The 26,289-nt window shown below is 54.3% G+C and overlaps 1 protein-coding gene across 1 annotated transcript in view; it reads right to left on the bottom strand.

Annotated features, from left to right (window-relative positions):
- The window catches only part of TMC7 (transmembrane channel like 7), a 34,104-nt gene extending 29,706 nt beyond the window's left edge, over nt 1-4,398 (bottom strand). Inside the window, exons 1-2 of the mRNA XM_004604310.2 lie at nt 4,324-4,398; nt 2,826-2,974 (exon numbers count right to left, since the gene is read on the bottom strand). Of these exons, the coding sequence (XP_004604367.2) occupies nt 2,826-2,955 (130 nt within the window). The 5' untranslated portion in view covers nt 2,956-2,974; nt 4,324-4,398. The remainder of the gene's footprint in view (nt 1-2,825; nt 2,975-4,323) is intronic.
- Nucleotides 4,399-26,289: the final 21,891 nt, after the last annotated feature.

Here is a 26,289-nt window from a genome sequence, read left to right as displayed (position 1 = left end):
ACATTCATGCAGGAAGTGGGAGGGACTGTGAGTTGCATGTATGTGTCACAGTAAATCTGGAGCCCCGGACTTTGGAATCACCATGAGATACAATTACAAAGTTGTTTATGTTTGGGTTTCAGTCATATCATGTGCCAACACCCACCCCTTCACCGGTGCACATTTCCCACCACCGATGTCCCCAGTTTCCATCTCACCTCTGACCCCACACACACACCCTGGGCCCCCAGACTTCAAACCAAAATAGTTTTTATTATCTGGCTCCAAATATGATGCTCGAAGAGAAGGTGGAACTGGATGGCTGAAGTTTTAAAAGGAGCCAAGAAACCTCTTGTAACTATGTTTAGATTCTCCCAATAAAGCAACATTAAGAGGTAGTTCAGGGGCTGGAGCGATAGCACAGCGGGGAGGGCGTTTGCCTTGCACGAGACCGACCCAGGTTCGACTCCCAGCATCCCATATGGTCCCCTGAGCACCGCCAAGAGTAATTCCTGAGAGCAGAGCCAGGAGTTAACCCTGTGCATCGCTGAGTGTGACCCAAAAAGAAAACAAAAACAAAAACAAAATAAATGGATAAAGAAACTATGGCACATCTACACGATGGAATATTATGCAGTTGTCAGGAAAAATGAAGTCATGAGATTTGCCTATAAATGGATGGGCATGAAGAGTATTATGCTGAGTGAAATGAGTCAGAAGGAAAAGGGCAGGGGCTGGGGTTGGAGCAATAGCACAGCGGGGAGGGCGTTTGCCTTGCATGCGGCCAACCCGGGTTCGATTCCCAGCATCCCATAGGGTCCCCTGAGCACCGCCAGGAGTAATTCCTGAGTGCAGAGCCAGGAGTGACCCCTGAGCATCGCCAGATGTGACCCAAAAAGAAAAAAAAAGGAAAAGGGCAGATATAGAGATATAGAGTGACTGCATTCATTTGTGGTATATAAAATATATATATAGGAGAAGAATAATATCCATGATCAGGGTAAACAGGGGTTAGGAGAACTGATCATGGGTTGGAACTAACCACAAGTGTGTGTGGGGCTGAGGGTAGGTAAGATAGAGAAGAGACCAGTATGACAATAATAGCTGGGAATGATCATGCTGGACAAGATCTGAGGGTTAAAAGGGATATTCTTTTTTTAAAATTTTTTTTTAAATTTTATTGAATCACTGTGAGACAGTTACAAGCTTTCATGTTTGGGTTACAATCTCACAATGATCAAACACCCACCCCTCCACCAGTGCACATTCCCCACCACCAATATCCTCAGTCTCCCCCCCCCCCCACCTTTCCCACCCTCTCCTGCCTCCATGGCAGACAACATTCCCCATACTCTCTCTCTACTTTTTGGCATTATGGCTTGCAGCACAGACACAGAAAGGGCATCATGTTTGGTCCATTGTCTACTTTCAGCAGGCATCTCCCATCCCGACTGGTTCCTCCAGCCATCATTTTCTTAGTGATCCCTTCTCTATTCCACCTGCCTTCTCCCCAGCTATGGGGCAATCCCCCTGGCCCTTGGGTGTCAGCCTCATGTGATGTTATTCTATACTCCACAAATGAGTGCAGTCTAAAAGGGATATTCTTGATAACATTTCAGTATCAATAATGTAAACAATGCCCAAAAGAAGAAAAGTGCCTGTCATAGAGGCAGGCAGGGGTGGGGGGTGATGGGAGGGAACCTGGGGACACTGGTGCTAGGAAATATACACTGGTGGAGGGATGGGTTTTGGAGCACTGTATGACTGAAATCCAATCATGAACGGCTTTGTAATACTCTAAAAAAATAAATAAAATAAAAAAAAAAAGAGGTAGTTCCGGGGTGCAGTGAGGTTAAAAGGGGAAAAAAGAAGCCATCTGGCTCAGCTGAGCTGGTGTCCCAGACGTGGGCCACTGGCTTACCTGTCTAAGGTTTTGAGTTCCATCCCTAGCACCCCAATTAAAAGGAAATAAAGTACTTCACGAGTCCATTCCCAGGGGTGTTTTGTGGGTCTGAAAATTGTAATAACAGGGTCAACTTCTCCCATTTATCCTGCCACAATTCCTTATGGACATTGCGAGATTTCTCCTTGAGCAGACCTGAGGGGGTTGAAAACAGTTTTCTGTTCGGTTCTGCTTTGAGTTTTTTGGCTTTTGGTTTGTTCCTTAGTGTTTCGGGTCATGCCCAGCAACGCTCAGAGTTCGTGTGACCTCCATACTCTCATGCTATCACAGCCCCTTACCTCCAGCCTGACCTAAGCCCCCGAACCCCAATTCTCACCGCCACAAAAGAGAGGGGAGAGTCTCACTACTCCTGGGGAGCCCGGCGAACCCCAGTCTCCAGAACGTTCTCAGGGGCACAAGATACAAACGGACCCGGAGTCAGCCTACCAGAAAATAAGTCCAAGGTAGAGTGACACGAGCTTCTAACCCCTCGATCACTCCTCCAGTCTAATGACAAACTCGAGGTGTAGGTGAACAGGAAGATCCTACGCAGCAGCCCCCAGGGTTTAGCTGACTGAGGGCCAGGGAGGTGGTTCCGAGGGCTGGAGCTCAGGTCTGGCGTGCTCAAGGCTCCAAGTTTGAGCCTTAGGTTCCCTGGGCACTGCCAGGTGCAACCCTGCAAAGCCCCTGCCAGGCATGGCCTGTGGGTCCCCGGGAACTGATGGGGGGGTCTCCTTCCCCCGAGGAACGTCATCTTACTTTCCTGGGGACAGACACAAGTTCTGCAAACCCTCCCTGGCAGGTCACTCGCACTCGGCGTGCCAGGAACATGCGGGTTCCTGCCCGAGGGGGAGCCAGCGCCCATGAGCTCCCGGGCCGGGCGCCGACGTGGAGGGCGTGGTACCTTCTATGCTGCGGATGTTGTCCCGCCACAGCTCCAGGTGAGACGTCACCTCCCGCGCCTTCTCCAGGAACCGCTTCCAAGACTTGCTGCCGTAGCGCTTCAGCTGGTCCCACTCGGAGAGGTACTTCATCTGCGTCTCCTGAATGTCCCTGCCAACAAGGACCAGGACGATGGCTGCCCAGCGCCGTGCCCGGAGCCGACTCCTGGCACAGCTTGGGGCAACCAAATGGGGTGCCGGGGATCGAACCCAGGTCAGCCAGTCAGCCCTGTGCCAGGCAAGCGCCCTCCCCACTGTGCCATCGCTCCAGCCCCTTTGGGCGTAGTTTTGTTTTGTTTTTTTTAATCAAATCACCGTGAGATCCAGTTACAAAGCTTTCGTGTTTTTTTGTGTTTGTTTGTTTGTTTGTTTTTGGGTCACACCTGGCTCTGCACTAAGGAATTACTCCTGGCGGTGCTCAGGGGACCCTATGGGATGCTGGGATTTGAACCCGGGTCGGCCGCGTGCAAGGCAAACGCCCTACCCGCTGTGCTATCACTCCAGCCCCACAAAGCTTTCATGTTTGAGTTTCAGTCATACAATGATCAAACACCCATCCCTCCACCAGTGCACATTCCCCACCACCAATGTCCCCAGTCTCCCCCCACCCACCTTTCCCACCCTCCCCCTGCCTCCATGGCAGACAGTTTCCCCCAGACTCTCTCTCTCCTTTTGGGCATTATGGTTTGCAATACAGATACTGAGAGGCCATCACGCTTGGTCCTTTATCTACTTTCAGCTCACATCTCCCATCTTTGGGGGGTTCTTAAGAGCACCAGGAAGCTGTGTCAAGAGCTGAAAGGGACTGAGCCAGAAAGCACATCCGGGAAGCAGCGAGCCGTGCCTGGAATTGAAGCCCGATCCGCATATCCGTGGCTTTAAACAACCAAGCGGGGTGAACTCGACTATACAACATAGCCCCCAGCTGCACAGACAACGCTCCTCTCGGGGGTCAGAGTCAGGGGAGTTGGGTCCCTGGGGGTGCACAGGGTGACAGGAAGGAAGGCGCCTGGTTCCCGGAATGAGAACAAAGCTCCCACCTTGCTCCGAATCCAGAAACAACCTTCTCATCTCTGAGCTCCGGCCACGCATCCAGTCTTTTATTTTTTTTCTTTTTGGGTCACACCTGGTGATGCTCAGGGGTTCCTCCTGGCTCTGCACTCAGGAAGTACTCCTGGTGGTGCTCGGGGGAACCAATGGGATGCCAGGGATCGAAGCCAGGTCGGCCGCGTGCAAGGCCAACGCCCTCCCTGCTGTGCTATCACTCGGGCCCCACATCCAGTCTTTGATGCCACAACTGAGCACCCTGGTGCATATGCACCACACTCCCCCACCCCCGTCCCTTCCCACCAGCCCCCGCCCCCAGCGGTACAGTTTGGACTCTGTGAGCAACTGAGAAAGGTGCCCCATGCCCAAGAACGCACCATCCCCTCCGATGGCCGCCCGGAGGCGCCGACGTACCTGAGTCTCCTCTTCTCGGAGATGTTCAGTGCATACTTGCGGATGGACAGGTTGTTACAGTTGCTGGGGAGCCCGGCCTCTGGCTGCGAGCTCAGGGGCTCTGCGGACCTCAGCAGAGTGCCGCTCAGCTTGTCTCGGTGCGGGGCGGTCGTCCTCTTGCGTGCGATGGACCGGTAGCTCGGCAGTTCTTGGAGGAAACGCACGGAGGGAGTGAAGGACTCGGAGTCCAAAGAGAGGTCGTCTGGAAGGAGGGAGGAAAGCAGCCGTTAGTCCCGAGTGGGAACCAACAGACAAAAGTAAGTTACTCACGGGCCGGAGTGATAGCACAGCGGGGAGGGCGTCTGCCTTGCACGCGGCCGACCCGGGTTCAATCCCCGGCATCCTAGAGGGTCCCCCGAGCACTGCCAGGAGTGATTCCTGAGTGCAGAGCCAGGAGGAACCCCTGAGCATCGCCGGGTGTGACCCAAAAATTAAAATAAATATATATATATATTTTTTTGCTTTTTGGGTCACACCCGGCGATGCACAGGGGTTATTCCTGGCTCTGCACTCAGGAATTACTCCTGGCGGTGCTCAGGGGACCCTATGGGGTACTGGGATTAGAACCCGGGTCGGCCGCGTGCAAGGCAAATGCCCTACCCACTGTGCTATCGCTCCAGCCCCCAAAATAAATAAATATTTAAAAAATAATAACAAGTTATCCACTCGGATCTCAGCAACCCGAATTAAGCCGGCAGACCATCCCTGGCCTCGGCCAGGGCCCAAAGGGTTTTTGTTAGTTTTGTTTTGTTTTGATTTGGGGGCCACATCCAGAGACGCTCGGAGCTTACTCCTGGCTCTGTGCTCAGGGATCGCTCCTAGGGGTGCTGGGGGGACCCTAGGGGGTGCTGGGGGTCGAACCCGGCTTGGCGGCACGCAAGGCCAGGGCCCTCCCGGCTGTATACTGTGGCCCCAGCCTCACACTTGCATTTTTTAAAACAACATTTATGAAGGCGCCATGATTTGCAGCTTTTCATCTTTATGATTTTCCTTCCCGGGTCGGTGCTCACTTAGACGCCGAGTCTGCAGTGACGTGTAAATGACAGCTGAGCCCCTGAGCGGCCACAGGACCCTGTGTGACCCGGACAGTTGCCTGGAGGGATGTCTCGCTGTGTTGGTCACAGCAACGTGTTGGCCAAAACCTCAGGAAACAGAGGGCCAGAGCGACGGCCGGTAGCACCGCAGGCGGGCCGTTCCCTGCACGTGACCCATCTGGGTTCAGTCCTTGCACCCCGAATTGTTCCCCAAGCACTGCCGAAAAAATGATCTCTGAGCACAGAGCCAGGAGTAGCCCTGAGCACTGCCAGGGGTGGGGCCCCCCAAACAAAATAACAAGAAGAAGAAAAAGCCGGAGTCATGAAAGGAACGACACCTCTCCAGGAAGGCCTTCAGTAGAACATGTATTTCCTACATGCCAGGCACGCTGGGCCCCCACGCCCGGCCTCCCCAACGCCCGGCCTCCCCCACGCCCGGCCCCCTGGCTCTGCAGTGACCCTGGGACCTACCCAGACCCACAGGACACAGCGAGTTGTGCCGAGGCTCTGCCCGCGGGCGTCTGCCTCTTCTCAGAGCCCTGAGGCCAGAAGCAGCCACGTTACCCCTCGGGGGCTGAGAGCACTGGCCTGGCTGAGCCAGTGACAGCTGAGACAGTGACACTGCGGCCCCACTGACCTCAGCCCCCGGGTCTCTGGGTGCAGAGTCATGGATGCTGAGAGCAGGTGTTTATGCCCTTCTGAGCCCACCAAAGGCTGTGGAAGGGAGGGAGGGAGGGAGGGAGGGAGGGAGGGAGGGAGGGAGGGAGGATGGTGAAGGGGGGCTTTTAGCCGGCTGGGACCCTCGGAGGCGGTGGTCAACCAGGTAAAAGCTGGAGGGGAGCACTACTCACTCAGCCAAGGGTGGACCCCACCCATGTGCGCACGTGCATGCACACACATGCACACACACGCACACACAAACACACATACACACACACACAAACACACACGTAGCACCTGCGGAGTCCCCCACCTTGGGGTGCTCAGCTCCTGTGCTCACAGCTGACAGGAGGGCGGAAGAAGGGGGCGCTGGGAGGGGCCTGGCTGGCAGCTGGGGTCTGCAGGGCTCAGACAGGAAACAGCTGTCCCACTGCGGATGACCCTCTCAGCCCCGGGCCCCAGGAGGACCTCAGGGACAGGAATTCCCTCAAGCACATGGAGCGGGAGAGTGAGTGGGGAGGGGCATCTCCTGGCCACACAGAAACAAAGCTCCCTGGAACTGCAGGGGCCAGGGCAGAGGGGCGGCCCGGGAGCCTGGACAGGGGGGTGTGACCGAGGGGTCAGGGCAGGAGGACGGCCCACGGGCGGGGCTGGGGCAGGGGGGCAGCCTGTGGGGTCAGGACAGGGGCAGCCACGCTCGGCACACAGGGACTGTCTGAGTCACAGGTTTCCCGTCTCTGGGACAGGCGCCTTCCCCCTAGACCTCGCTGTGACAAGGGGAACAGAGTGACAGTGAGGGCAGCTGCTGAGAGCTGGACACGGGCCTTGTGTGCAGCAGCCCCAGCTCAGACCCCGCGGGGGCCCCTGAGCACTGCTGAGCCCGTACCCAGAGCGCTAGGAACTGCACTCCGGTTTGGAGCCCGCAGAGCTCTCCCCTGCACCCGTCAGAATATGTATACTGGGGGGAGGGGCTTTCTAGGTGACCCTTTAGGCCCCTGGACAGCCACCATGGGCATCAGCCTGGCCCCACCCTCACCAGGCTGGACCTGGAGTCCGGGGGGTGCCGAGGTGGACGGTTCAGCGTCCTGCTCTGTGGAGGGTCTCCACACGCTCCAAGCCCCCATGGCCTTGAGCCCTCCCCTCCTGCCGCCCCAAACCCTGTCACCTCCCGGAGGATAGGGACCGCCCCTCCTTTATCACAGAGCCCCAAGTCTAGCTCAGCGGTGACACAGAACGATGCTCCAAGCATCGGCTACATGAATGAAGTTATGACGGGGGTCGGAGGCAGGGAGGAACCTGCAGCTGGCAGCTTGTTTCTTTCTGTTTTTTTTTTTCTTTCACATTTCAAAAAATAAATAAACACTACCTGGGCTGCAGAGATAGTACAGCAGGGAGGGCATTTGCTTGCACGCAGCCGACCCGGGGTTCATCCCCGGTACCCGCTAGGGTCCCCCGAGCCCACCAGGAGTGATATCTTTGAGTGTAGAGCCAGGAGTAACCCTGAGCATTGCTGGGTGTGGCCCCCTGAACTCCCCCCTCCCAAAAAGTACTGATAGTGAAATACTGAATCTTTTTTTTTATATTTATTTTTAATTAGTGAATCACCGTGAGGGTACAGTTACAGATTTATACATTTTTGTGCTCATGTCTCCCTCATACAATGTTCGAGAACCCATCCCTTCACCAGTGCCCATTCTCCACCACCAATAAACCCAGCATCCCTCCCACTACCCCAATCCCATCTCCCCCCACCCCACCCTGCCACTGTGGCAGGGTATTCCCTTTTGTTCTCTTTCTCTAATTAGGTGTTGTGGTTTGCAGTAGGGGTGTTGAGTGGCCATTGTGTTCAGTCTCTAGAAATACTGAATCTTATAATGACTGTAGCACTGTCATCCTGTTGTACATCGATTTGCTCCAGCAGGCACCAGTAACGTCTCCATTGTGAGACTGGTTGTTACTGTGTTTGGCATATCAAATACGCCACGGGGAGCTTGCCAGGCTCTGCTGTGCGGATGGGATACTCTCGGTAGCTTGCCGGGCTCTCCAAGAGGGATGGAGGAATAGAACCCGGGTCGGCCACGTGCAAGGCAAACGCCCTACCCGCTGTGCTAACACTCCAGTCCATAATGACTGTAGCTCAAGTTATTTCACTCTTATTATATTTTTTTCTTTTTGGGTCACACCCGGCGATACTCAGGGGTTACTCCTGGCTCTGCACTCAAGAATTACTCCCAGGTGGTGCTCGGGGGACCCTATGGGATGCTGAGAATCGAACCCAGGTCAGTCCCGTGCAAGGCAAACACCTACCCACTCTACTATCGCTCCAGCCCCTGTTTTGCTTTTTCTTGAGGGCCACACTTGGTGGTACTTGGGAGCTACTCCTGGCTCTGTGCTCAGGGTTGCTCTCGGAATGGTTTGGGGGCCGAGGATCGAACAGGGTCAGCGGCGTACGAGGCGGGTGCCTTTCCCTCAAACCTCTCTCTGGCCCCAGGTGGTTCATGCTCCCCTCACCGTGCCCACGGCTGGCCTCGGACACTCCATTCCATCCCACAAGGAACGCTGAGGCGTCTTAGAGACATTTTCCTTCGCGAGGTCCTAACCATGTGAACAAGCGGCCGTGGCCGAGGCCTCGCCCTCACTGCTGCCCGGGACACGTCCCCACACGGCGGAGTGGAGCTTCCCATGCGCTCAGTCTGCACGGGGGGCTGTGCTGTGCGTCCCACGCAGGCGGAGAGGCTGGCGCCCAGCCCGAGGGGGGCGGTGCCGGGACCTGAGCCTCCGCCGCCACCTTGCAGAGCTGTGGGGCCGGGAGCACACGCCTGAGTCATGCTTCTCAGCACACGATGAGCAAACAGCCCTGGGGAGCGGTGAGTAAGGGCGGGGGTGGGGTGGGGAGGGGGGGCAGAGCCACTGGGAGAACTAACCACTGGGCTCTCGGCTCCCAGCCCAGCTGCCTTCCTCTGGCCCCCACGCGCCTCCTGGGAGACCTGGCGGGTCCCCTGCCCGTGAGGGCTCCTCGCCGTCCCACCTGCAGGATGGGGACTGTGGTCCCCGCCTCAAGGGGCCCCGAGGGTTATTCCATGGTTAGGTCACGGGAAGAGCTTGGTGAAGAGGCCGGCAGAACTCTGCAGCTGGGTTTGGTAACCCCCGACCCCGTGGTGCTTGGGGGTGACTCCCGGCTCGGGTGCTCAGGGATGGAAACCCGGCCATTCGCCTGCAAAAGCACGAACTCCAGCCCTTGCCGTCACTTCCCTGGCCTCAACATGCCTTTTCTCCCAAGAGCCGGGTAGCAAACGCATCACGACTCTTCAGTTGTCTTCGCAGCTGGAAAAGAGCCCCAGTCCTTGACCGGGCAGGGCCCTGTTCTAATAAAACTTTATTTAAGAACATAGGGGTGAGGGGCCTGAGTGATAGCACAGCGGGGAGGGCGTTTGCCTTGCATGCGGCTGACCCAGGTTTGATTCCCAGCATCCCATATGGTTCCCTGAGCACCGCCAGGAGTAATTCCCAAGTGCAGAGCCAGGAGTAACCTTTGAGCGACGCTGGCTGTGACGCAAAAAGCCAAAAAAAAAAACAAAAAACATAGGGGTGAGGGGGCCGGGGATGTGGCCCAGTGGCAGAGCACGTGCCTTGCGTATGTGAGGTCCTGAGTCTGATTCCCAAAATCACAATTGTGATTTCAATACTAAAACCAAACCCTGCCAGGAGTGATCCCTGAGCACAGAGCCAGGAGTCAGTCCTGAGCAACCCTGAGTGACCTCTCCTCCCCGCCGCCCTAAAGAAGACAACTAAGGGAAAGCATTAAGACGAATAATAAGTTGGGGACCAGGGAGACAGTACAGCAGATGGGGTGCTTGCCTTGCATGCGGGCTGACCCGGATTGGATCCCCGGTACCCCATATGGTCCCCCGAGTACCACCTGAAGTGATTCCTGAATGCAGAGCCAGGAGTAAGCCCTGAGCATCACAGGGTGTGGCCCCCAAACTAATAATAATACAAATTACTATTATTATTATTATTATTATTATTATTATTAGGGCTGGAGTGATAGCACAGTGGTTGGGCGTTCGCCTTTCACACGGCCGACCCAAGTTCAATTCCTCCGCCCCTCTCGGAGAGCCCGGCAAGCTACCGAGAGTATCTCACCCGCACAGCAGAGCCTGCAAGCTACCCGTGCATATTGGATATGCCAAAAACAGTAACAATAAGGCTCTCAATGAGACATTACTGGTGCCCGCTAGAACAAATTGATGAGCAGCGGGATGACAGTGACAGTGACAGTGATTATTATTATTATTATTATTATTATTAGTTATCCAATAGATGGTGGTTGCCTAGACTAGACCCAGCAGTTTGTTGAATTACAGATGAAATCAACACCCGTGACAATTTCTGTGCCGCATAGACTCTGGCTGCTGTGGGCCCAGCAAAAGCTTACACAGACATCCCCTTCCCTGCTCAGACCCCCCCTTCCCTGCTCAGACCCCCCCCTTCCCTGCTCAGACCCCCCCTTCCCTGCTCAGACCCCCCTTCCCTGCTCAGACCCCCCCTTCCCTGCTCAGGCCCCCCCTTTCCCTGCTCAGACCCCCCCCTTCCCTGCTCAGACCCCCCCTCCCTGCTCAGACCCCCCCCTTCCCTGCTCAGGACTCTGCAGAGACACTTCCTGGCAGGAAGTCACACAATGCGCATCACCAACTTCCTGGGGAGTCTGGCCTCCCCATACACTTCTCTCTGGGGACCCTCGCACCCCCCCCCAACTAGTTCAAGTTTCTGCACAGAGGCTGAGCCGGACCCTGAGGAGGCTGGGTTTGGGTCTGGGGTCACCTCCCTCACCTCAGAGCCTCTCTCCAGTCCCTGCACCCCACAGCGCCCCCACTCGGGGTCCTCCCGTGCTGAAAGCTCATCAAACAACCTTGGGGCCTCAGTTTCCCTACTGAGCGGCCCCTCCCTCAGCCATCGACAAGCAGCGAGAATCCAGGGGCGCCTGCCTGCACCCCAATTCAGACAGCTGAGCCCAAGGGCGACACGCAAGGAAGGGTCCCAGTTCACTCGTTCTCGCCAGGCCAGCGGGTGGAGCCGCCTGCCTCGACTCTGCGTGGGCACCCCCCACCCCCAATGCCCGGGGAAACCAGGTGGGCAGCACCTGTCCATGCCCGGGCCTCGGTGCAGGAGGCCCTGCCCACCCTGAACCCATTTATAAAGTGCTAGTTGCAAGCCCCCGACACTCCCCTTCCTCTTGGGGTGCATCTGCATCCTCCCTGCTGGGGACAAGCTTTGTGGCAGTGGGGGCCCCCCCTTGGCCTGTCTCTGTGGTCCTCAGGGCTGATGACCCTGGCCTGGGGTCAGAGGGCGGGGGTGGGGGGGGTCCCCCCCTCAAACAATGTTTCTTTAAAAAGCAGCCAGATTGCAACAAAGGTTACACCATGAACAGTCATTTCCTCCCTTTTTCCTTCTAAGTTCTTCACTTCCTGAAACAACATAAACAAAACAAGACAAAACAAAAAAATAGCCACCCACTTGGAGGCCACTGGGCAGAACCCAGGCCTGGCCAAGGGCAGAGATTAGCCCCTCCCGGAGCAAAGGGGCACAGGGAGGGCCGGGTCAGTGTCCTTCCCACTGGGGTCCAGATCTGCAGGAAAAGCTGCATCCCACCTTCAAAGGTGTTAAGTGACCTGAAGGGACAGACTGATGGCGGTTGGGGGGGGGGGGTTGTGGGGAGCAGCAGGTAGGTTGATACCAATGGTCCGGTCACAGAAGTTTTGGAAAAACTTTCCCCGGGGCCAGCCCTGAAGAAGACTCGGGCAGCTGCCACTTCAAAGGTGGCCCAGGGCAGCCGTGGAGAAGGAAGGGCCTCTGGGAAGGGGAAGCTCTGGAGAAATAAAAGGCCGAGATAAGGGCTCAGAAGAACACAGAGGGTCAACTCTGTCCCCAGGGTCACACCCGGGGAAGGGGGGAGGAATTCTCTGCATTCAGAGAACTCCCAGCCAAGGTCCTAGGAGAACTAACCACTAGACACCCCCAAAAAACACCACCGGGAGAAGCACCTCCCCCTTCCTCCTCCTAGTTTCCCAAATGACACTGTCTTCCTTCTCCATGGGTCTCCTCCTGAAATTCCTTTCTGCGAGTGTAGACAACAGGCCTGAAATTCCTTTCTTCGAGTGTAGACAACAGGCCTGAGTTCCTAAACCAGCTCCCCACTCATGTCCCTCTCCCTGCAAAGAGTAACCCCCTCGCTGGGGCCAGAGCGATAGCACAGCGGGTAGGGCGTTTGCCTTGCACGCGGCCGACCCGGGTTCGATCCCCGGCATCCCATAGGGTCCCCCAAGCACCGCCAGGAGTAATTCCTGAGCGCAAAGCCAGGAGTAACCCCTGAGCATCACTGGGTGTGACCCAAAAAGGGAAAAAAAAAAAAAAGAGTAACCTTCTCGCTTCGGCCCGAGGCCACAGCTCCCCAGGGACTTGGGTATGGGGGGGGGCAGGGCAGGTGGGGAGAGGGGGGACCAGTTCCAGTGCCGTGAAGATTCAGCGGGCCTCAGGGGCAGCTGGACATGAGCGTCCACGCCCGCCTTCAGAGAGGCCAGCCAGCCAGGACAGCGGGGAAGGCACTTGCCGTGCATGCAGCCAACTCCGGCTCAATCCCAGGCACCACGTGGTCCCCCAAGCACAGAGCCAGAAATGGCCCCAAACACCACTGAGGGTGGCCCAAACCTCCCCCCTCCCCCCGCACATACACACCAAGATCACGGTATCACTGTGTCACTGCATCCCATTGTTCATCAATTTGCTCGAGCGGACGCCAGTAACGTCTCCATTCATCCCTTTCATGTCCTAGTGTAGCCCGATGGCGTATTGGGGGCTCTTCCAGGGTCAGGGGAATGAGGACCATCGCTGTTACTGTTTTTGGCATATCAAGTTCACCATGGGGAGCTTGCCAGGCTCTGCCGTGCATTTTTTTTAAAAAGTTAACTTTTTCCTTTTGGTTTGGGGGCTACACCCGGCTATGCTCAGGGCTTACTCTCGGCTCTGTACTTACAGTTAGGGAGACCAGAGAGAGTGCCGGGGACAGAAACTGACCGAGACACGGTCTCTCTGTCCCAATGGCTAGTTTTAACATTCCCCTTATACAAGGAGGGAAACCACACATGTCCATCAGCGGAAGAATAACGTCTTTCCTCTGTCTGCTATAGTTTATTAAGAAGGAGCACCGGGGCCAAAATGAAGGAGTTAGACCAAGACTTAATTCCCAACCTAACTGCTCTCTCCGTCTCTCTCAAGGTGGAATCTTAAACCAAACAATCTGGAATTTCCTGGGCTGCACCAGTGAGGTCATCTGTGTGACTCAACAGCCCTGCCCCCCGCCCCCGCCCCCTTCCTTTGCTTATACTAACCCCAGTCCCAAATCAGCGCCTTGAAGCCCTTGCAGGATGGGGTGATACTGAATCCACACATCGTCAACTACCATCAGAGCTTGAAGTTTATTCCAGGTTTACTCCGCGAAATGTGTTTCTGATGTAGGGAGGCAGGTAGATAGGACCGGCCCTTCCCAAGGCAACGGCTGTAAATTTCCTGGGAAAAAATAATATCAATCGCCCTGAAGTTGCAAAAAGCCAACTTTGCAGAAAACAGAAATGGAGGCTTCACCTGCTGCCAGTAACAGACCCTGAGAAGGCCGGACCCCCAACAGAGGGGGTCTGGCTGCTTCAGCAGAGACAGGAACTGCAATCAAAGACTTGAAGGAGGGGCTGGAGAGATAGCACAGCGGGGAGGGCATTTGCCTTGCACGCGGCCTACCGGGGTTCAAATCCCAGCATCCCATAGGGTCCCTGAGCACGGCCAGGGGTAATTCCTGAGTGCAGAGCCAGGAGTAACCCCTGTGCATCACCAGGTGTGACCCAAAAAGCAAAAAAAAAAAAAAAAAAAAACTTCCAAGCTGTTCCTTTGTGACAACACCTGATCAAAGTCCCCCTCCTCCAGCAGAAAACTCCAGACCAGGACAACCCTGGGAATACGCATATAAAAGCCAGTCTTACCGCCCACTTAAGGTTTCTCCACCTCCCCCAAAGCTTTACTCTCCACTCCCTCCCACTTTCTCTCCCTCTTCCCCTTCAAAAACCTCCAAATAAAATCTTTTACTTCACTGCTTGGGCCCTGGAGTGATAACACAGCAGTTGGGCGTTCGCCTTTCACGCGGCCAAAAGGGCGTTCACCCCGCCTTTCACGGGGTCCACCAACATCAGCTCTGGTTCATCTGGGTGTTGGGGCTGGAACCCAGCTTTCTCCTCCACGTGAGGCAAGTTCACTGCGTGACAGGCCTGGCTGCAGAGTTTCCATATATATATATATATATATATATATATATATATATATATAGGACCGGAGCGATAGCACAGCGGATAGGGTGTTTGCCTTGCACGCAGTTGACGACCCAGGTTCGATTCCTCTGTCCCTCTCGGAGAGCCCGGCAAGTTACTGAAAGTATCCCGCCCGCACAGCAGAGCCTGGCAAGCTACCTGTGGCATATTAGATATGCCAAAAACAGTAACAAGTCTCACCATGGAGATGTTATTGGTGCCCACTCAAGCAAATCAATGAGCAACGGGATGACAGTGATATATATATATAGTTGTGTACACGGGACGTCAAAAGAATGCCTGGCCACCCCCCTACGAGATGGTTGAATTTCTTTATCAAGACTCTGAATGAGGGCCTGGAGTGATAGCACAGCGAGTAGGGCGTTTGCCTTGCATGCGGCCGACCCGGGTTCGATTCCCAGCGTTCCATATGGTCCCCTGAGCACCGCCAGGGGTAATTCCTGAGTGCAGAGCCAGGAGTGACTCCTGTGCATCGCCAGGTGTGACCCAAAAAGAAAAAATAAAAAGACTCTGAATGAGTGGTTCGATGCTTTTCGTGTTCCTGGAGCGAGCAGACACCATTGGGCTACACTAGCACGTGACAGGGATGAATGGAGACCTTACTGGCGCCCGCTCGAGCAAATCCATGAGTAATGAGATGACAAGTGATACAAGTGTAGTACTGCATTGTAGCACTGTCTACCTGTTATTCATCAATTTGCTTGAGCAGGTAAGAAGGATGGTAACTGCCACAGAGGCAGGGAGTGGGGTGGGGTGGGGGCGGCGGGTGGGAGGGACACTGGGAACAATGGTGGTGGAAAATGTGCACTGGTGGAGGGATGGGTGCTCAAGCACGGCATTCTTCAGCCTGACTGAAGGTGACTGAAATGTAATCATGCAAGTTTGTAACTGTATCTCACGGTGATCCAATAAAAATTATTAGGAAAGAAAGAAAGAAAGAAAGAAAGAAAGAAAGAAAGAAAGAAAGAAAGAAAGAAAGAAAGAAAGAAAGAAAGAAAGAAAGAAAGAAAGAAAGAAAGAAAGAAAAAGAAAGGAAGAAAGAAAGGAAGGAGGAAAGAAAGAAAGAAAGAAAGGAAGGAGGAAAGAAGGAAAGAAAGGAAGGAAGGAAGGAAGGAAGGAAGGAAGGAAGGAAGGAAGGAAGGAAGGAAAGGAAGGAAGGAAGAAAGAAAGGAAAGAAAGAAAAGAAAAGAAAAGAAAAGAAAAGAAAAGAAAAGAAAAAAGAAAAGGCCCAGCTTCAGGGCTGATCTCAGAGAGGCAGAGAGACCCCTGCAGCTGATCGCCCCTTTCCGAAGCTCCTGAAGCAAACAGCCGCATATGTGGCCACCCCCCCCCCCCCCAAGCCTCGCAGAGCCGACATCCCGGGACAGAGACTTAGACAGGAAGACTGAGTAGGAGCCCACGAAGCTCCGTGAGTGGGAGCAGCAGCACAGGAGGCCCAGCTCGGGCGCTGGCGGCCCAGGAAACCCTCGGGCCGGGACTCCGGCAGCACCGTCACCAGCCATAGGTCCCAATAAGCCATTTAAAGTCAATTAATTAGTTTGATCAGTGCTTACTGAGGGAGCGGGCTTGGGGGTGGGGGGTGGGGAATTAGGGACACTGGTGAGGAGAGAACACGTGGGTGGCGGGGCTGGGGTTGGAATATGAACGCCGGAAACTGTATCGTGAACAACTTGGCAAGTCACAGAAGGGGGAACAAAAGCAACCCCAGGGGCCGGAGTGATAGTACAGTGGGTAGAGCATTTGCCTTGCACAAAGTGGACCAGGTTCAATCCCCGGCATCCCAAATGGTCCCCTGAGCACCGCCAGGAGTAATTTCTGAGTCCAGAGCCAGGAGTAACCCCTGAGCATCGCTGGGTATGACCCCAAAAAAGCAAAAAACAAACAAACAAACAAACAAAAGCAACCCCGGGTTCTGCCCTCGGACCCTCACCGCATCCTTAAGCGGGCCTGGGGCCACCAGCCGGTGTCGATCTGCCGTTGATGGGAGCAAGGCATGCCAACCAGCACCAGGCAGGCCTTCAGGTGCCCACAACAACCACGACCTCCTAGCAGCCCCCATGCCCGGACCACCTGACGCGGCGTTCTTCAGCCTGTCTACACCAGCGGCCCCTTGCCAGTCCACGGACCAGGGATTGAAGAGCACTGGCCTAGAAAGTCACTCTCCGACTCCCAGAAAGGGAGCAAGAGGCCACTGTCGCAGCCACGCACAGATCACCGACACCAGCACTTCCTCGGGAGCTTCCTCACTCTCTTTTGTGGCTATTTTTGTTTTATCTTCGGGCCGCACTGGCCAGTGCTCAGGGGCTAGTGCCCGCTGGGTGTCTGGGGACTCCCTCCTGGCCGTGCTCAGTTGGAAGTCAGATCTCCCGAGTGCGGAGTATGTGCTCAGCCCAACCTGCCTTTTTCTCCAGCACTGACAAGGCTCTGACAGCGGAAGTGCTGGCACAATCTCCACTTGGTCCAACGGGAAACGGAGGTGCCAAGCTGCCTTCAAGGAGGATGACACCAGCCCGTGGAAAACGGTGATTTGTCATCAGTGACTGTGGAGTCTCGATTCGCAAGTGCTAGCGAGGGACGGGTGAGTGCAGATCAAGCACGTCTTTATTCATCCTTCCAACAAAGAAGCAGCGAGGAGGCCGGTACCAGCCACCGCTGTCCGGGCCGAAAACGAGACACCGCCCCTCTTTCTCATGGTCCCCGCATTCCGAGGGGAAAGGCCGCTAAGAAGCAAGAACCACACCCAGGTGACTTTAAATAAGCAGAGGGGTCGGGGCCGGAGCGATAGCACAGCGGGTAGGGCGTTTGCCTTGCACGCGGCCGACCCGGGTTCGATCCCCGGCATCCCATATGGTCCCCCAAGCACCGCCAGGAGTAATTCCTGAGTGCAAAGCCAGGAGTAACCCCTGAGCATCGCTGGGTGTGACCCAAAAAGCAAAAAAATAAATAAATAAATAAATAAATAAATAAGCAGAGGGGTCAGGGCAAGAGGGACAGGAGCATCACACATGATGTCTCCACTCCCCCTGTGCTCCCTTGAGCAGACACACGACAGCACAAGGCAGAAGCTGCCAGAGAATGAGCAAGGAGAGAGAAGAAGAGCCCAGTGCAAAGGCCCTGAGGCAGAAATGACCTTGCCAGGTGGGAGGACCAGGAGGGCAAGTGTCCCTGGCGGAGGCAGTTAAGGTGGGGAGGGATGAGTGTCTGGAGAGGAAGGCGGAGGTCCAATCACCAGGTCTCACTGGCTGCCCTCAGCAAAGCCTGGAGGGGACCCAGGGAGAGATCAGGCATGGAGGACTTGAGGCGTGGGGCCTTGAGCTCGATCCCCAGGACAGCGCCCCAAGCCCACTGCAATTGCAGTGTTTGGGAGCCCAGAGCCACAGGGGGGATTTCAGAGGCCCCAAACCAAGAGTGTGGGAGCCCTGATGATCCCCACAAAACAATGCGGGGAAGGGGGAGGGGGAACAGAAACAAACACATTTTTAGGTGAAATTCAACCAAAGCCTGGAGTTTATTCGAGGGGTGGGGAGCCAGGGAAGTCCTAATCTCACCCGTGCCTCTCACTGAGCGCCGGAAGGGCTGAGCAAAGGTGTGTGGGGGGGGCTGACTGATTCAGGCACACCTGGACGCTCTGCCGACCCCCTCCACAGGCTCCAAATTACACCCGCAGGCACGACTGCAATTATGTGCTCCTTGAGAATACAGGCTTCCACTGTTGGCTCTCAAGTGTGGAAAGGGTGAAAAGCACCATTTACAGCTAAGTGTCAGTGTGCAGGATGCAGGACAGAAGCTGGTTTGCAGGGCTGAAGTGATAGCACAGCGGGGAGGGGTTTGCCTTGCATGCGGCCGACCTGGGTTTGATCCCCAGCATCCCATAGGATCCCCTGAGCACTGCCAAGAGTAATTCCTGAGTGCAGAGCCAGGAATAACCCCTGTGCATTGCCAGGTGTGACCCAAAAGGCAAAAGAAAAAAGAAAAAAAGAAGAAAAGAAAGAAATCTGGTTTGCAGATGTAGAAAAGTTTGAGGGGACGGGGCTAGAGCAATAGCACAGTGGGTAGGGCGTTTGCCTTGCATGCGGCCGACCCAGGTTCGATTCCCAGCATCCCATATGGTCCCCTGAGCACCGCCAGGAGTAATTCCTGAGTGCAGAGCCAGGAGTGACCCCTGTGTATCGCCAGGTATGACCCAAAAAGCAAAAAAAAAAAAAAAAAAAAGTTTGAGGGGCCGGACAGGTAGCACAGAGACAGACCCTGGTCTGGTCCCCAGCACAGCATATGGTCTCCCGAGCCCCGCCAGGAGTGACCCCTGAGCAATGCTGGATGTGGCTCCCAACCCAAACCACAACAAAGGCTAAGGACCACAGGTCTGAAAGGATCTAGATTTGCACCTCACTTCCCCGCTTGCACCCAGGTCCCGTGTTTCCTCCCCCACCCTACACTGTTGCCAACGTGCTACAAGGATACAAACCCTGTCCCTTCTCTGCAAGCCTCCCACGCGGGCCTCCCTGTGGGTGCAAGACCGTAGAACATCAGAGATGCGCGCCTATCTGTTCGAAGGCCCAGTGTGAACACGCCAAGAAGCTCACAAGGCGCCTTAACTAGATACAGTCTCGCCGCCTGTGTGTGTGTATGAAAGCAGGCTGGCATCTTAATCGGGATGGCCGGGGCTTTACTAATAAAGAGAAGAGAAATGATAAAGAGAAACTGAATAGAAAGGTTGAGAAAGGCCATGATATAAAGCTAAGAGCAGCAGCATTACCAGCTGCCTAGAAAGGAACTCGCACCAAAGCCAGTCCAAGTTCTGAGCAAGTCCCAGGGGCCTGGGGAGAGGGGGGGCGGGCTGTCTCCTCTGCTGTCTGTCTCTGCTTTTCCTTCTTCTCCAGGCTGAGAACAATTCAAGAGGAAGGCCCCAATCCCCAAGTCTAATCAGGTTGCACTGTAAATCCTCGGAACAATGTTCTCAGACCGGAACAGGAACACGCGTGGATCGTGTGTCTCGCTGAGCCGAGGAGGAGAAGTTATCAACGAAAGTTATGTGCGACGCTGTCATCTTGCCTGGGTGAGGGCTGGACATATTTATGTGAAAATCCAGCGCCCCTGAGTCAATCCCAGTGACAAGGAAAAGGCATCGAATATGAATGAGGCGTGATGAACGCCCACTCCCTCCTTCAACAGGACTTGGATTGTTGGGGATTTTTGCATTCTGTGTCATTAAAAAGCAAAGAATACCATCACAATACTTGGCTGGCAACCACTTCCCTTGCCCCTCACTGCACTGGGCATCATTTTTCTCCTCCATCCCACCCACATCCTCTCCCCACTAGGCTGGGGTAGAAGCTGAGGCTCAGAGAAGGCCAATCACACACCAAAGATCACACAGCTCTCAACAGTCGAGTTCGTCTGGAAGGCTGGGGAGGTTGGCACCTCCTCTCCAGGCTCCTAGCAGACACGATCTTTCCTTTTCTTCCCCACCCACTCCCCCATTTAACAGAGAAGGTTATTTTGGAGACGGACCTGGGACTCCCAAGACCAAAAACTTTGGGGATAGGAAAAACCCAGAGAGCACAAGCCCCGAGATACAGCATGCGCCTCTGGGCTGGGCGAGGGTGGAGAGGGCTGGGCGAGGGTGGAGGACAGAAGGCAGGAAGGATGGCACAGAAGTGGGGCTAGGGAGGGAGCTCGCTTTGCACGCGGCAGACACTGGTTCAATCCCCGGCCCGGCACCCCTAGGATCGCCGCCCCGGGTCAGCACTCCGGGACTGATCCCAGCGAACTGAGCCAGGACCGAGCCCCGCGCACCGCAACTCAACCCAGAAACAAAGTATCCAAAAGTATCCGAGCGTCTCTCTCCGCACCGCCCGCGGCGCCCCGAGTCTTCCCCGAGGACCCCAAGCGGCGCGGTGGGGCAGGGGTCCCGCAGCGCCCTTACCATGGTGCACGAAGGGCTGCCGGCCAGGCCCGGGGTGCGGGAGCGCCGGGGCGCTCGCGTCGCTCATGATGCGCGCGGGACCCGAGCAGCTGCCGCCGCCGCCGCCGCCGCCGCCGCCGCCGGAGCTCCCGGGAACGGGATTCCAGGTTCCGGCGTGACGTCACAGTGAGGGGCGTGGCCGGTGGCGGTCACGCCCATGGCCCGCGGCGCTCGCCGCCCCCCACCCCTCCCCGCGACGCTCGGGCGCGGAGCGCAGGGGTGACCCGCCGGCTGTGTGCCAGCTCTTTATAAGATGGAAAGAAACGCATCCTGGAACGCGCAGCCAGAGCCTTTCGGGGGGCTACCCACGTGGGTGCAAGGGAGGGGCGGAGCAGGTGCAGAGCCTGAGAACTGTCACTTTGCTTTTCCTTCTCTCTTTTTCTAAATGCCCAGCTCCACCCCGGTTGTGCCCAGGGCTTACTCCTGCCTCTGCGCTCAGTGACCACTCCTAGGGGACTCTGTGGGGTTGCCGGGGTGGGGGGTCGTGCCAGGCAAGCGTCCTCCCTGCTTACCTACCACCCGTCCAGCCCTGGGGAAGGAACTTTCCCTGCAGATACTTTCTCCGCCAGATGGCCCAAGGGAGAAACGTCCCGTGGCTGCTGTGTGTGCATGCATCCTCGCTGCGATCCGCTGAGAACTTTCACTGCGGGGGTCCTTCTCCCCCAAACCTATAACCCCACTCTGTTACTAGGAAACCCGTCAGACGGCGTTCCCCTCTCTTCCCGTCAGAGGGCATCATCCAGCACCTTTTCCTCCAAAACGGCCAAGGTCAACCAAAGTAAGGAGGAAGGAAAAGAGTAACGACCAAGCAAATCTGAACCGATTAGGACTTTAGAAGTCAATATTGGTTCAATTCTTGGAGTACGATACAATGTTGGTGTAAGCTTGGGGTAATAAAGATTGTATCTGGCGGCATGGAATTTTTTTTTTTTTGGCTTTTTGGGTCACACCCAGCGTTGCACAGGGGTTACTCCTGGCTCTGCACTCAGGAATTACCCCTGGCTGTGTTCGGGGGACCTTATGGGATGCTGGGAATCGAACCCGGGTCAGCCGCGTGCAAGGCAAACGCCCTAGCCGCTGTGCTATTGCTCCAGCCCCTGGAATGGTTTCTTTTTTAGAATTTTTCTGTAACTCTAATACAATTCCAAAATAGTACGCTGATATTTTTAAGGTAATTGCTTGACTCAAAACAGGTTATTTTTAATATATATTTTTTGCATTATCTTGTTTGGTTTTTATTTCAATATTTTCACTCTACTTTTCATTTTTTAAAAATTTTTTTATTAGTGAGTCACCATGAAGGTACAGTAACAGATCTACACATTTTCATACTTGTGTTTCCCTCATACAATGTTCGAGCACCCCTTCCTCTACCAGTGTCCATTCTCCACCACCAGTGTACCCAGTATCCCTCCCACTTCCCAATCCCATCCCCCTCCCCCCCACACGGGGTCCCCCCCTCTGGGGCAGGGCATTCCCTTTTGTTCTCTCTTTCTCTCCTTCTGGGTGTTGTGGTCCTGTGGTCCGCAGTAGGGGTATTGAGTGGCCATCGTGTTCAATCTGTAGTCTACTTTCAGCACGCATCTCCCCTCCCGAGCGGGTCCCCCAACCAGAGCTTACTTGGTGTTCCCTTCTCTATCTGAACTGCCCTCTCCCCAGAATGTGAGGCCAGCTTCCAAGCCATGGAGCCAACCTCCTGGTACTTATTTCTACTATTCTTGGGTGTTAGTCTCCTACTCTGTTATAAAAAAATATATTTTTTAATAAATTTGTTTTTATAAATATGTATTTATAAAATATTATTTTTGTGACTCATACAACTGTTGATAACAGTTTCAAGCATTTATTGTTCTAACCCACCACCAGAGCTGGCATCCCTCCACCACTGACCTCATCATCCTCTCTTTCCAACCCCGCTAAAAGCTATTTTTACTGAAGTTAAGGGAGGGGCGACTGGGTTTCCAAAATTACCTATTTTCCAGTTAGTTTCTCAAGGGTGCTGGGTAAAAGTCTCAGCTTCTCTGAGCCCCTGTTTTCCCATCAGTAAAATGGGGCTGTCATACGTGGTCCTCAGACTGATCCCCTGAAGTTATTTGCAGGGCAGGGAGGGAGGGAGGTTGGGGGGGAGGGGGGAGGGGATCTGGATGGCAGTTTCACACCTGCACAAGAGAAAATTCAGACCAAAATATCAAGAACTTCAACCATGAACCAGCGATGTGATCCCCAGCAACATAAAATTTAAGAAAAGAGGGTCCAGAGAGAGAGAGTACAGTGAGTAGGGCGCTTGCCTTACATTAGGTGGACCTGGGATTGATCCTGGTCATTCCATATGTCCTCTGAGCACTGCCAGGAGTAATTCCTGAGTGTAGAGCCAGGAGCATTACCAGATGTAGCTCAAAACCAAAAAAATAAAAATGAAGGAAGGACATAAAAGGAAAGAGAAGGAAGGAAGAGTAAGAAAGGGGAAAGAAGGAAAGGGAGGGGAAAGAAAGGAAAAGGCAAAGAAAAGGGCTAGAGAGACAGCACAGTGGGTAGGGTACTGGCCTGGCATGTGGTTGGCCCGGGTCAGATACCCAGAATCATCACATATGAGCCCTGCCAGGAGTAATATCCTGAGCACAGAGCCAGGAGTCAGCCCTGAGCACTTCTGGGTGTACCCCCCAAACCAAATTATCACTATCACTGTCATCCCATTGCTCATTGATTTGCTCGAACGGGCACCAGTAATGTCTCCATTGTGAGACTTGTTACTGTTTCTGGTATATCAAATACCTCACGGGGAGCTTGCCAGGCTCTGCCGTGCGGGTGGGATACTCTCAGTAGCTTGACGGGCTCTCCGAGAGGGACAGAGGAATCGAACCTGGGTCGACCATGTGCAAGGCAAAAGCCCTACCCGCTGTGCTATTGCTCCAGCCCTGTATATACGCCAAACCAAATGAATGAAGTAAAATAGGTGTCCCAAAGGAGTATGGACAAATGAGAGCTATTCCCACTGTGAGTCACTGCCTCCCCCGGCTCCCCACCAACCCACAGCTGATAGAACCCAGCTTCTTCACAGGCGGAAAGTGGAGTCAGGGAGGTGTGTGGTAACTTGTAGGACCTTCTAGAGGAGAACTCGGTGTGTTGTGTGTGGGAGGTGATCTTGGGGGGTGGGGGGTTCTCCAGGATCTCATCTCCCTGGCTGGTTCTGTTTCCTGCCCAGTGAGCCCCAGGACAGCCATCACAGGGCTGGGCCCTGGCCTGGGGTCCTTCTCTGCAGAAAGGGGTCGAAGAAGCAGGCCGGGAGTTGGGCAGAGGGTTTAGGGGTTTTTTATTGTTGCTTTTGGCTTTCTGGCCACACCCGGAGATGCTCAGGGGTTACTCCTGGTACTGTGTTGGTTACCAACCCTAAGTGTTTTAGGCTTCACCGGTGAATTGCCCCTTTCCTCCTCCCAGAGAAGCTGACCATACCCTGGCTAACATCCCTCATTTGGTTAAGGTCTATCTTCAACCTCTCCTTTGTGTTGGATTTTGACGCTAAGTGCTTTAGCCTTCATCAGTCAATTGCCCCCTTTCTTCCTCCCAGAGAAGTTTAACATGCCCTTGCTAGCATCCCTAACTTAGTTACAGTTTATCTTTAACCTTTCCCTGGTATTTTACCTCTCATTGTCACAGTTCCCCAAGTCAGTCTTGATTACTTGTAAGCCAAAACTTTCTGGTAATTTTGAACTTGTGTTTGTACTGCTTTGTATTTGAAGTGCTGCATATTTCCCCCATAGCCTCTTTATATTTTACTATAAAGCAATGTTCTTTGGTTAAACACAGAAAGACCACTAATGCTGTGCTCCTAATATTTGGGAGTTGATTGACTCTGAAATCTATCTGCTCCTGGGCATAATTACTTGGTCATAATTACTTGACTCAGGCATCAGTTTCTGTAGTTCCTAACACCCCCAAAGGGAAGTCCTGCAGTGGGAGTGCGATGGACCCCTGGGCAAGTGGCAAAGCTACCCGGCATTGAAATGGGACATTCTAGAAAGCACAAATGCATGGTCTTGATGCAAACTGTTACAACTCAAGAGACAGGACCCCCATGGGGAAGGACAAGCTGAACTGGCCTGAGGACTTAGTCTGGGATTTACGGTAAAAGCCTTGCTTGCTTTCAAAACCCGGAGAACTAAGTGTTAAAAGCCTTGCCTGCTCTCAGCCCAGGGGTGTTGGGATCCTTGTCTCTTACTGTGTTGATCCAAACAACTGGATGGAAAGATAAAAGCAATGTAGATGTCCCTGGGAGACAGAGTGTCTTCTTGAGCTGATCTCCCCAAGAGAATTTCCTCTGCCAAATGTTTATCTCTGTAAATGACCAATCACACCTGTCCTTACCTCAGCCCCCCTCCAGATGTTCTATAAGAATGTTAGCAACACTGGGGCTGGAGCGATAGCACAGTGGGTAGATCGTTTGCCTTGCATGCAGCCGAACCCAGGTTCGATTCCCAGCATCCCATAGGGTCCCCTGAGCACCGCCAGGAGTAATTCCTGAGTGCAGAGCCAGGAGTAATCCCTGTGCATCACCAGGTGTGACCCAAACCCCCCCCCCCAAAAAAAAAGAATGTTAGCAACTCTGCATTAAATGGGCCATTTTCACCATCAAACTGTGGTCCCCGTCTCCCCGTCTCTCTGTCTCTCTGTCTCTCTTTGCTGGCTCTCTTTGGGGAGCCCTGGGGAGGTGGGGAGGCAGCTCTGGGCCACCGAACACACACGCGTGTCATAGCCACGGGCCCCGCGATTTACTTTGTGAACTCATAGTTCTGCCATCAAATTTCTCCTGGCGGTGCTCGGGGGACCCTATGGGATGGCAGGGATGGAACCCGGGTCGGCCATATGCAAGGCAGATGCCCTTCCGGCTGTACTGTCGCTCCAGCTGGGCAGAGTGTTTCTCGGGGTTGTCTTGAAATATGAAAAAGCACAGGGTACAGGGACCTCCCTAAGGCGACGGGGCAAAGTCATTCCGAAAATGGCCGACACCCAGGTCAGCAGAAGCTGAGGGAGAAAGCAGCTCCTCCGTCCCCATTTCAGAACAAGCCACCCCAGGACGATTCCCTTTAAAAAACAAACAAACAAAAATTTCATTTAAATGTTATGGTTAACAAAGGTGTTCCTAATACCGTCATTTCAGGTATTCAATGTTCTAACACCAATCCCACCCCCTGTGTGACCCTCCCTCCACCAACGTCCTCAGTTTCCTACCCACCCCTCAAGCCTGCCCCCTTAGCAGGTACCAAATAATTTACTTTAAATATTGCTTGTGACAACATAAATCTCACAGCGATGTTACTGAAGGTTTTTTTTTTTTTTGCTTTTTGGGTCACACCCGGCGATGCTCAGGGGTTACTCCTGGCTTTGCACTCAGGAATTACCCCTGGTGGTGCTCAGGGGACCCTATGGGATGCTGGGAATCGAAGCCGGGTCGGCTGCGTGCAAGGCAAATGCCCTACCCGCTGTGCTAGTGCTCCAGCCCCAATCTCATCAGTTTTAATTCTAGAATTGTGTCAACACTTGTGACTTTTTTTCTATACTAAATTTTTTTTTAATTATACAAATAAGAGAAGAAAATCAGGTCCTAGCCCAAAATTCAGATTTTGACCAGAAACAGACTTTGGAACGGAGCCCTCCCTCCGCGTGGCAGGGCAGCCGCCCCAGCATCCCAGACCCAGCGGTGCCCACCCCTCACACCCCCACTCCCCTCTCCTGGAAGCCGCAGACCCACTGGTACTTCCTAGCTCACCCCTACCCTCGCTTCCCTGCAGGTTCCCCTTTCATGATTCCCTTTGGCTTTTCCTCTCAGGGATCTGCTCAGTGTTTATTGAAAGCTCCACCTGCCCGCCCCCGCCCCCCACGGAAAGAACCCACCCGGCTG

Source organism: Sorex araneus, chromosome 4 (assembly GCF_027595985.1).
Source record: "Sorex araneus isolate mSorAra2 chromosome 4, mSorAra2.pri, whole genome shotgun sequence".
Lineage (NCBI taxonomy): Eukaryota > Metazoa > Chordata > Mammalia > Eulipotyphla > Soricidae > Sorex > Sorex araneus.
Note: the sequence above shows the minus strand (reverse complement) of the source record. Positions and strands in the feature narration are given on the sequence as shown.